The sequence below is a fragment of the Lagopus leucura genome, unplaced genomic scaffold, assembly GCF_019238085.1.
Source record: "Lagopus leucura isolate 7727_CA_CO unplaced genomic scaffold, USGS_WTPT01 Super-Scaffold_100026, whole genome shotgun sequence".
Taxonomy (NCBI): Eukaryota; Metazoa; Chordata; class Aves; order Galliformes; family Phasianidae; genus Lagopus; species Lagopus leucura.
In genome coordinates, this window is record NW_024962277.1 from 1,774,502 (window position 1) to 1,787,101 (window position 12,600).

The following is a 12,600-nucleotide window of genomic DNA, read 5'->3' on the forward strand; positions in this document are numbered from 1 at the left end:
ACATTCACCAGTCACAGAGGAACAAGAGAGATGACACCCAGAGTGTCAGTCAGAGGCAACCCTAGGAAACAAACTACAGGGATAAAAAAAAAAAAAAAAAAAAAGGTCCTGAAGTCTCTATCAGATGCTTTGGTTCTGCACTTTGCTGAGAGCAGTCGCCAGCTTCCTCCAGAGGTGCCCACCAACATCCCTGCAGTAGCACAGCAGACGTTAGGGCTGGGTACCTCAATCTGCCACGCTTCACCATTCTAGAGTTCTTACACTTCATGCTTTCCAATGTCTCTTCCAGTCCTGGCAGCAGTCCAGGAGGCAGGGGAGAAAAACAAATACTATTAAAGGCTCCAAGAGGAGACAAAGGAATTGACAGCAATGCACTGAAGTACAGGACTACGTCCAAAATCAGCTGGTTGGCACACTCCTGGCCAAGCCTAAGGAGAACAGCAGGGCTGACAGGACAACACGAGCAGCAAGGGGCAGCCTGCACACTTCATGCTCCACAGTAAGCAGCAAACTCCACAGGGAGGGCTGTACCAGAGCAGCAACCATGGGGGAGCATTGACTGAACTTCCATTTGTGTCAGCAGAAATATCACCAACAATGCAGAGCTGCCTGCAGTCACCATTCCAAACAGGCAAGGCCTACCACACCACTTGCTTTTTGTCCCCTTTCTCTCATTCTCTTGAAGGCTGGTGACTGCTTTCTTTGTTTTAGACTCCAGATGCAGCCTTACAGCCTTAAAAAGCAGTACTGGTGTAACCTTCATTTCCTCCTGTTTCTGCCACTGAGTTCACAGCTACACACACCACCAGATCAAGTTTGGTTTCAGCAGCTGTAAGCTACACAAAAGGAACCAGTGAAACCTTTATGGAGGAAATAATATGCAATTTTCTAGCTGAACACCTTTTAAAATGTAATGACAGAAAATAAAATCCTGCATCTGTGCTCAGCAATAACAATCTGTACGCACACAGTAACAACATGACACTTGGAATAAGCAAGATCCAGACAAAAAAAAAGAGCGCTTACCCAGGCGTCCAAATCCTCAGGCTTGGAATAAAGAGAGCGCAAGAGAAAAAGGAAGGAAAAGAGAAGAAAAAGAGAAATCAGTGATTTATGGAGGCCGCCTGCTGCTGCACAATGTAGCTTTTAGTGTGACAAGTTTAGAAAAGTTCCTTAAAAATGACTAGCATCTTAAATAGTGCAGTGCTGTCCCCTGTTGGGAACTGCGCTATTAAAGCAGGAGCATACATCCCCCAAAATAAAAACAAAGCAAACCTCCTGAAGGCTGAGGCAGGATCCCCCCACAGAGCAGGGCTAAGAACAGACAGCTGTGCAGCAGCCAGGGTGTCACACAAGGCACAACGTTATCCACAACACACACCAGTGGACGGGGCAGTGCTGGGCGTACTTGAAAGGAGGAGACCAACAGCCACACATCTCAAACTCCCCATGAAGAACATGCATCTTTTTGCCAAGGCAGTTTGGAATACGTAAGTTGACCTCAATAGCCAGTAATCTTCTTTACATGAGAACTTCAGAGTGCCTCCCAACAGAAAGCCAGTTGGCTGGGGGGGTTACTCCTTCAAAGGGGATCAACTACTACTTCATGCACATTCCAAATATTTTCCCCAATCCAAGCTGACCTCACCTGCTCCTTCATTTGTTAGCAAGCCAAGCAGATCCAGCAGGCTGCAGTGTTGCCTCTTTTTTACTCATTACTACTTTTGACTTGCACAGTAACCCAGCAGCAGCAAAGCAAGTGCAAGATGATAAACATTTCATGCCCATAAACACCTCCCTCTGAAGCCAAGGCATTTATGAGGCTCTCATTTGTTGTCAAGGGCTGCAAGCCCACCCTGCCTCTCAGGGCCCCATTCAATCAGCAGCACTCTCACTAAGCAGGAACTCAACAAAGGCCAGCTGTTATGATGATGATTATTTATTTGGGAGATGTTGACAGGGCAGGAGGAACCTTCCTCCTGGTCACAGTTCAGTGCCAGGGGGAGCAGACAGCAGAGTGAAATGTGTATGAGATCTGCCATCATTCTAAAGGCACAGAGCAGCTACATCAGGTAAGCGAGGGGTGAGGTGCCATCCACTGTGTGCATTGCCTACCCTCATCATTCACAACAGCTGGGAGGGGTGGGACAAAACATCTCCAGTTCAGCCAGGGGAAGCCCACACCTTCCTGCAGACAGGTTTGATGTACTGACATCAAGTCCTTGGCCAAACAAACTGACACACAACAGGTGTTGACCAGCAATCACTGACCCATCTTGACAAATGCCTGATCTGAATAACATTTCTCTTCCCACTGATTTTTACATCTGGACAGATGTGCTTAGTGTTTTAGCAACACCTTCGCAATAGCAAGGCTGTCCATCCTCAGCAGATGGACAGAAAAAAACAGGACTCTTTATGGCATGATTATTTTGGCAGGTAGGGCACACGTACCAGCAGCTCACTACTGGATGTGGATGTCATCCTTGGGACACCTAAGCCACTGACTGACATGTTCCTGGTGGACAAATACTTCCACGACAAAATAACCACAGGGCACTGACTCAGTAACACTGAACAGTTGCTAAGAAGAGAACAAGAAGAAGAAATGCCTCGCTAAGATGCGATTCCTGTTGTATGCCTATTGACTCTAATGCACAACAGTAGAACTACACTGCTGCTAACCTCAGGGCATTTGTTCTGCCAGTACTGCCACAGGCTTTAATTTTGTCACCTTCGAGGAGGAAGAAAAATTATTACAACAGGAACAGATGGATGTAGTGCAGTGAAAGGGAAGAGGAAACTTAAAACAGGTTTTGATGCAATAGGAAATATTCCTGAGCTGAAAAAATAATTGTGCTTGGAGTGAAGCACAGGCTAAATGAAATATAATAAAACACAAAAATGAAAACCCAAGCCACTGGTTTAAATTGTACTACTACTTAAGTCTGAGCCAAAATTTTTAGTAGACTTGCATTTATCATCGCTGATAATAGGAGACGCAGTGCAACCAACAGTATTTTCAAAGTTTAAGTTCACTGTGTAAGGAATTAGTAACATCTGGCTTCCTAACCAAACAAATTCCACTTCCAGCTCCCAGTTGGGGGTGTGAGCATTATAATCCCTGCCCTGGGACACAAGCCATCACTTAGCACCCTCAGTCAATACTACTGGTACTCTTCTGCTACAGCAGGTGGGTTACTTGGATAACCCAATGGACAGCTGAACAAATATTGAACTTCACTATTGGGGTCAAAATCAAACCAAGACATTCCCTTTGACTGTAGCAGAAGCAAATGGTTATTATTGAAATGGGACCTGGGGCCAAATCAACAACCCCCATCCAAGGTATTTATAGAGGAAAAAATGTGACACGGTCTGCTTAAAGTGGACTGTGGTTGGATATGGGAAGAACGGCAGCAATGCATCCATATGTCTGAAAACTTCACATTTGAACACTGGTTCTGCAAGCAGGGGATGTTTTCCCACCTATCAATGAAGTCATGAATACTGTGTCAAAATAGCATTTCATACTTATGGGCAATTCTCAGCGTTTCCTCTTACCCGACTCATACACAGCACCACCTACACTTCTCTTGTGCCCATCATACTCTGAAGAAACATGAAAACAGTGCTTAGCAATCAGAATATGGTTCTGCAGTGGGTAATGTTGGACAAAGGGATGTGCATGATGAAGTGGCCTGAGGACAGGCAACACCTTTGGAACCTGAGCAAAATCAGTCTGAACCTGGATGTCCATCACCTTGCCATGGGCAGTGATGCTGCTCTATAATTAATCTGACTACAGCATGACCAGTGACTCAGGAATTCAGACTACCAGATTGGTAGTGATCTGCTTGAGATCTGAACACGGAATAATTTTATGGGCACTGCCAACTTCAGGAGTCAAAGATAGAGTGGGATATGTAAGAAATGAGAGGCAGCAGGTGCCCAAAACCTTAGACAGCTGTTGGCAACAACTTTTGCATTCATATCGATATATAAAGAGCTTTGCAGCACATATTCTAACATCTTGATGACCAGACATCATCACTGAATAAGCAAAGAGTCATTTCTCCATAAGGCAATAATCCAACTCCGAGCTTTACCATTATGGTAGGAGCTAAAGAATTTCAAGAATAAATATTCAGTACCCACTCCAGACCCTTAAACACTTCTAGTTCAGTGGAAAATCGAAGTACTATCAATATTAAATGTAATGAAAGTCAGAAATGTAACCAACTGACACAGGAAAGTAAGCACAAAGAGACAACTGAACAGCAAGCCATTTTGAGACAAGGCTGTTACAAAACTGCTCAACTAAAGTATACAGAGCACACATGATTCTACAAATATGAAGAAGGGAATCATCAGAAAAACCCTCTGCCCTTTTACAATACAGGGACAACTGCAATTCTAATAGATACGGCACTGCAGAAGATAGGTTTGCATTACTGACAGTTGATAGTTTTCATTTACAACAAATGAAAGGAAGCCTATTTTATAAAATCTAAAGTAAACCATCTGCTTTCATGGCTTGCTTTAATGCTCCAGCCTACTGCCACGTTCTCTTTTCCCATCACCACTTTTATTCACGTACACACAGTTTCCATTTTGCAGGCTGCCAACAGACAAGCACCCAATGTCTATAGGAATCTTACAGTGTTTGCTCTCTAGCTGTACACCCAAGATGCTTATTGCTGATAGCAGGTGAGTCAACAACTCCCTCTAAATCTTCATCTCCTTGCTTAAATCTCCACTCAGACTGTTAGATGTAAGACTCCACAAGACTTGCACTAATTCAGCCAAAAGAAAAAGAACTCCCAAGAAAGGGCATTGGGAAATTCTATAATTAATTATGACTTCCTATCCCAGAACATATTTCAGATCCTACTGAGTCCACGAGGTATTTTCTCAAAGAGCTAGGAGCAAGGGCCACTCAACTCCTCCTGGATTATTTCTAGCTCATGATCATTAATACAGACTCCCATCAAGCCAGCCTAGGGGTAGGCATATGGCTTTCTAGGGATGGTACAGGCAGAGGAAAATAACAGTTACACATGCTTGCGTTCCAATCTCATTTCTGATCATACATTTGGGTAAATAGCTTTCTCTTGCCAGGTTCTTAAATATCAAACACATTAGTTCTTAAGTCAAACATACTACATACTTCAAACACAACCACTGTCCTTAAGGAATCGGGATAGTCTGCACAATAAACCCATGTGCTTCCAAGCAGCAAAAATGATGAACATGTGAGCTGACGAGGAATTCCCAATCCACACTTGGTTACAAACACTAGCACAATTTTTACCTGTGTTTGAACAATACATTTTATATTTATTATTTATAGCCATCAACCACTGAATATAGTTTTAATATAGTACTGTGAACCCAAAGTTCCTTCTACAAGATCAGAAAGATAATTTCTTTATATTTTAAAAAAATATGTCAAATATACCAGAGTTTAAAAGAGGTGACTTCAAGGCTGCTTTTTAGTACAGGCAAAGGCTGTCTTAATTACGTGCTTGAGTGAGAAAATTCTTGAAAGCCTTCAGTCAAGATGATGCATCCCATTTGTCCCTATAAATCCTTCTGCAGGTGGAGACTCAGACTTTCAGACACCATATCTTTACCCACTATGAGTCCTGTGAATTTCCATCTTACTGCTCTTTCATCCTGCACACACACACACACACACACACACACACACTGCACACTTCATGCAGCATTACAGGGTCAGTATCTTTCCAGGGTAAAATCCAACCTCTGGGTTTGCCAAAATGTACGTGGGAAAGACAGAACAATAAAGATTCAGAATAAATCAAGGGGATTCTGAAGCCATGAAGAAAAGGCCACAACAAACATATTAAAGAGAACTCAAAATAAGTGTCACAGTAGTACATGTATTCAGTTATGCTCATAAGCAAAGTAATATCAAAGCAGGAAAGCAGAAGAAATTAAGAAAGATACTAACAGACTGCTGGAAAGAAAAAGAAATGAGAAGTGAAGGACCTGACCACAATCTCCCTCATTTCCATGATTACCAGAGAGAGAAGCAGTAAGCACTACGTTCCCCTATAAGCAGTTCTGAAAATGTACCTCAGACTTGGCCTGCAGCATTCCCTGCATCCTATGCCAAAGTCAGTGTTATGAAAAGGCTGCCAATTAAGCTGTGGTTTTGAGCTATAGACAAGATGTCCACTAGAGACTGGTTCTTGTTTCCAGAGCACTTGCACATCACACTGCACGCTTTGAGAAGTGAACATGCTGGTACTCAGGCACACATTCTCTCAGCTCCCACAAGGCTGAAATCAGAGAAAATGCTGCAAGGTTGCATGTTCTACTGTAATCCAGGTATTTCATAATGAAATCACCCACAAAAAAGAAAAAAAAAAACCAAGTACAGCAACAAGGATTTCAGGCTATTGTAAAACTATACTCCTTATTTTTATATTGCAACCCCCAGGGCACATTTAAATCAACAGCAACTTGCTAATCTACTTCACTGCCAGCAGAGTTTTGATTTCCATTTGAGAGGACAGTTCGCAAATGGCAGTTTTCCACGTTGTGCAAGTGCTAAACGTTGGTAAGAACTACAAGGATTCAGTGCTGATTCAATGACCATTCTCTGCTGCATGCTCTTACTCAAGGCAGGAGGCTTGGAAAAAATCAGGGATGAGGCTTTCTACAAAGGACCAACTGTCAGTCTCTGCATGGACCTCAAGCCAGGTGTTACTGCTATGGCAAGGAGGAGAGGATAGACTGAGTGCAGCAGGAAGAGTTAGCAGTTTTATTTAAAACAATTTTAATGCTTCCTTCTCATTGGAGCTCCTGAAGCTTTAACAGGATGCCACATGCCACCACATGGAACCAAAGTGTTTATTCCTAGGACTTCTGATCAAATGCAAGAAGCCTGAAATGTAGCTTTAAAACACTGTGTGCTCTAAATATAGCAGTTAGATGACCTGACAGAGCCAAGATCCATGCTTCATGAGTTTGCAAATTGAAAGAGTCAATCTAGCTCACAGCATCGCAGAATCCTAAAGACAGATTGCTCTATTTATTGTGCTAGATACTATTTACAAACATATCTCCACACTGTTTGCCCTCTAATTAGAGTTAGAGCACACAGTCATTTACTTTGTGAGCTCCTTTTGTACACTACACCTCTAAAGTCAATGAAAGTAATTTTTAGAACCTGTTGATTGATTTATTGATCAAATAAGATGACCAGTGCAGTAGACTAGAAATAACCAGACTGCTAAGTGATTTGACAAATATTCCTAAAGGCTTGTCACTAAGGGCCCTGAAAGGAATGGAAAAAGAAATCTTGAAAGGTAGGTTCTGGCTTTTTTAGAGTCCATACCAACGGTTGGCACTGCAACTGTATTTCATGTGCAGGATTCCTTGAACAAGTGCGCTCTGCAGCCAAATGCCTGAAACGACTCTGTACAGTCCAGAAGCAATGACATAAGTTCAGTTCCTACTAAGAATCAGAGAATCATTAAAGTTGGAAAAGACCTCTAAGACCATCAAGTCCAGCCATCAACCCATCCCCACCATGCCCATAACCACATCCCTCAGTGCCACATCCCCATGGTTCTTGAACACCTCCAGGGACGGCGACTCCAGCTCTCCCCAGGCAGTCTGTGGCAGTGCATCACTGCTCTTTCTGAGAAGAAATTGTTCCTAATATCCTGCGTGAAAGTCCCCTGGCACAACTTGAAGCCGTATTACCTCTCTCCCTAAAAAACAGCGTGTGAAGGAAAAGGGGTGAGAACTACATTCTACAGGAGTTTAGGACAAGAAAGGGAAACATATCTAACCAAGGCCATGGCATAGAAGAAACCGAGGCAGTGATCATAGAATTGCTTAGGTTGGAAGAGACCTTAAAGATCATCAAGTCCAACCGCACCCTGACCATACCACCCTAACAACCCTCCGCTAAATCACGTCCCTGAGCACCACATCTAAATGGTTTTTAAACACATTCAGGGGTTATGACTCAGCAGCCTCCCTGGGGAGCCTATTCCAGTGCTTAACAACCCTTTCTGTAAAGAAGTGTTTCCTGATATCCAACCTCAACTTACCCTGGTGCAACTTAAGGCCATTTCCCCTCATCCTGTCACCAGTGAGAGGAGACCAAACCTGCTCACTGCAAGCACCTTTGAGGCGTTTGAAGAGAGCAGATAAGGTCCAAGGGCAGCTTCCAGTGCTCTGTTCAGACTACTGGTAATTCTGCAGTGAGTCTTTGCCACAGCCTTCCATGAACCCCAGCAGAAAGAAGCTTATTCCCCTTGCAAGCACTGAAAGCTATAAACCCCATCAATCAAGTGTTCAGTGTGATGGTCTACTTCTTCCTGTAGATTTAATTGTGATTTAATGAGGTTTTCAATGAAACATGCTGGCAGCTTTTCATAAAACTGAGCTGAACACAACTTGTACTCATTTACACTGCCCACCCAGTTGTAAGAAGACTGGTCATCCAAATCAAGCAAGAAGCAAATCAGAAGTCAACTCTGCTGCATAGATCTCCTAAGAGGCACAGAAAAGGTAAACTAACAACACAGGAAGCAAAAGGAAGAAGCTTGTCTTAATACTGTGGTTTGTACGATATTTTAGCTAATCTTTTTGCATTGTGGTATTGAAGAATTTACATTTATCTCTAGAGTAACATTGGAACTTAAGATGACAATAACTTCAGGGATGTCAATAACTTCTTCTGCTCACATAAAACTAAAGCATCCAGGTATAGACAAAATAAATCAGCAAGATCAAATTCACTGTCTGTCATAACCTCTCAGTATTTCCAAAAGTAAACGCCACACTTAGCAAAACAACCTTTAGAATAAAAACCTTTAAAAGCACATTCATCTCATAGTAATAACTTTCCTGTCATGTTATACATGTACACACACACATCACATATGTAAAAAAATCAAGAGGAAAAACCCACTCAAAGAACCAATGCTCCTGCGCTCCATTTTCCATTTAATGTTGGTTATACACCTACGGGGACCTTACAACATCCTAAAAGGCCCAAGCTTTCCTTCTCATTAGTACCACCAACACGTTGCTGAGCTGTGGCCATATAACCTTTTGCACCTTCTCATTCTATTGAATCAATCTCCCCTGGCAACTCCTGGCATGGCACTCTGCTCCCCCTGCCTCCAGCTCTTCTTCCCTCACTAATTCTGTGCTCAGAACTGTGAAGCACAAAATTAGACATTTCAAATTAAGCAAGGAGAGAGAACGAGAGAACCTTATTAAATCAACATTAGCATCAGAGAGTCTTCAAAAGAGAAACTCAATTGCAAAATATTGCTCCGCTCTGCAAAGCTCTTTCTGTTGACAAAACAGATGGGGGGCAGGTGGGCAGGCAGCAGGGCCCTCCTGTGCCCCCACGTCTCCATGCCACACAGTGCTGGAGCAGTACAGGCAGGAGCCTCACAGAGCACAGTCCCAAAGGAAGCAGGGCTTACCTTGAAATCACAAGCACTGGCATTGCCAAGAAAGAAGGACAAGGTCTATTGATATTGTGTTGGGGAAAAGGGAAAAAGTAAAACCGCACGTTGAAAAACACATTTACACACAAAGGCAGACATCCTCCCTCCTGCTCCCAAGCCTCCCACAGTGCCACTTGCCCCTTTAAGTCACCTTACAAGTTATAGTCATTTCTTTACTTCACACAGAGCCATTTCAAGTTTTAGTTTCCATCAGCAGTCCCTAACAACCAAAAAGCACTGATGCAACAGCGATGGTGAGCGTGGTTTGTTCCAAAACACCTTTACTTTCTGATGGCAACCTGCCTGGCCACGTACACTTACTGCAGGAAGGATGAGGAGGATAAAAATGACACCCACAGGAACAGTGACAAGAAGCTACACTGGTAGTTAAAAAGCCTTCCATTCAACATACTTGTTTTATAAAATGAACTGCATTTCCATCTCTAAGGGCAATAGTAGCAATACAAGACTGCTTAGAGCTTTCCAAAAGGAAAGGGTCCAATGAAAACAAGAGAGCTGAGAAGTGGGGAGAACAGAAGTCAGAAGGAAGCCGTGAACCTGGTGGAGAAAAGTATTTATTGATGTCAGCTGAACTGTCTGCCCTGTGCCTTTCCTCCAAAAAAGGGCAACACTAAGCAAAACTTGATTTTTTTCTTTCTTAATTAACCTGTTTCCTGCTGCAGCCATTTGTCTTCAAGGCTTTCCCCAGCACACTGAACACAGAACACATAGCCTTCAAGTCCAATCCCTTGCTTGCATAGGGGTTACCACGCAGCACCTTTAATTCAGCAGGGAAGTAACTGTACTGATGAATGGCTAAACTGAACTGTAATGATAGTGGTTTATGAAGCTGAGCACTAAACACTGATCAAAAGTAACAAACTAATGATATTCCTAAATATGGATGCATGGTTCTCCTGCAAGGCCTTTTGTACACACAACACCAAGGATATCAAAATGAAGGAGCATCGCTTCAGGTAGAAAAAGCTACACCAATTTCAGAACATTCACCTGGTTAGTCTCATTTTCTGCCAATACCAAGTCATAAGCTGTCGTTTGCATGCCCATTTGAGCTGTCTAGTCAATAGCCCCATTCTGAGAATTAGTCAGGAAGCAGTCACCTTTTGCCTGTCACACAAAATGGACAACTGAAAGAAGAACAAATAGTGAAGACTGAATTTTCATACAATTTCCACTGGATAATTCTGCTTCTTACAAATCAAAAGTCAGAACCTGAAAAGCATACAATGAAATACATGGGCATTTAAAGTCACTTATAACTGAAGGCTTAGAAAACCCTTAGAAGAAAGGCACAGTAGTTTGAAAACACTGAAAAAACACCAAGAACTGGACAGAGGGTGCTGGGGTTGGGGCTTTTCTGTTCTGCAGCTACAGAAAAAAGTAGTATTTCCATCATTCACGTCTTCGTGCAGATTATGGAAGGGAAAGCAGTCACAGTGCAGCAATGCTTGCCTGGTAATATCCTTCCAAGGATACCAGAAAATTAACTCAGATCTAAGTATAACAGAATGAGAAGTTACACACATCTGAGAGGAAGAGGAAGAGATGGAGCAGCAATCAACAGATACATTTTTTTTAAATCCCTGTTTCATTCTTAAGTCTATAAGGAACTCCTGAAGCAGCAACCAAGAGTGGAAAGCCATCTACCAAATCCAGGTAACTAACACTGCCTGCAGTGTTAACTCACTCCATTGCCAGCCGGCCACCTACTAACATCAGCGTGAAAAGTCTGCTGCAAGCACTGAGAGGATTCTGAAGAAAGGAACAGAAATGCAGAAAAAGAGGCAAGAGAGACACAAAGCAATGCCTACAGCCATAGCAGCACACCTTCTCATTACTTCTAGCTGTAGCACTTAGCCCACTTTTGAGACATCAGTAAAATGGATCCATCTCATCATTGTTCAATTTTTCAAGCAGCAAATTGGGAATTAATATTCACGGGTTCCATGACTGACATAATTGCAATTTAAAAAGGGCAATTAATCATCAGCCACACTGGCAGCTGACTTGCCAGGCTGGGATCCTCTCTTTCCACACCTGCTTTTGCCTCCTGAGTTTGTTAGCATTACATACGCACACAAATCCAGGCAGTGCTGTTCTCTCCTTCAGCCCCACTATTCTCGCACATCCTCAGGCTCTACAGCGTATGTTTATTTTGTCATTACCCACAAACACACACAACTGATTTTAATCATTCACACTTTCCCCAGGTGCTCTCACAGGATGCCCACACCATCCCCTCGCCATGTGTGTAAAGCAGTATTTATGCTTTTCTGAGAGGGTTTTCCAGCATGCTCTAAGCAAAAACAAGAGCCCAAGCACCTGTTCCAGGATTCATTCTGCCACCTTTAAAATCTTTAAACATAAGCATACGTTGCCATTGTAATCCATGGATTACAGAAGAAACATCTAGAAGCTGGGCAATGGTGTTTAGCTTTCTGGAAAGGCAGTTTCGAGTGACTAAGTCTCACCAGGGTGAGTATATAAGTTCCTGTAGGAAGCACAGTCCTTAATATAGCCTTTCCTGAGAGGAAGAAAGCTAAACTGACCACCATATGCCAGCTTGTTTTATCTAGATCATACATAAAACATCAATAATAAGTACCAGAGAAAACAAGCCTATGATTGATGGAGTTAAAGATCAGCAAGCTGCGAAGTCCTCCAGTGAGGCATAAGACAACACCCCTGGGCCAAAGAAAATAGACAGCATACCTCTAGGCCAAAGAAATCTTGCTTTAACAGGTGCAAGTGATGCCAGCCAAGCCCAGCAGATACATGGAGACTGAGGAAGTTGTAACACAAGCTGTACATTCCTCCCTTCCTCATTCCTGCCAGTCAGCAACCAGAAACTGGCTTTCATCATAACAATACGGGGAAAAGATTTCAATGCTTTTGAATGTAAGAGAGTAATTTCACTCCTATGGATTGTCTGCATGGAAACTGGAACACAATTCTGTATTGCACATCTTGGTCAGCATTCCACACAAAGGTACCTGGCAGAACATTTCTGCCAGCAGATAACACCAATAAACGGCCTCATTTCCATCCACTAAAAGATAATAAACGGACC

The 12,600-nt window shown here is 42.8% G+C and overlaps 1 protein-coding gene across 1 annotated transcript in view; it reads right to left on the bottom strand.

The window, feature by feature from the left end:
- Positions 1 to 12,600, bottom strand: part of CHCHD6 (coiled-coil-helix-coiled-coil-helix domain containing 6) — a 101,111-nt gene that overhangs the window by 70,379 nt on the left and 18,132 nt on the right. The window contains exon 5 of the mRNA XM_042880517.1: positions 1,027 to 1,047. Coding sequence (XP_042736451.1) covers positions 1,027 to 1,047 — 21 coding nt within the window. The remainder of the gene's footprint in view (positions 1 to 1,026; positions 1,048 to 12,600) is intronic.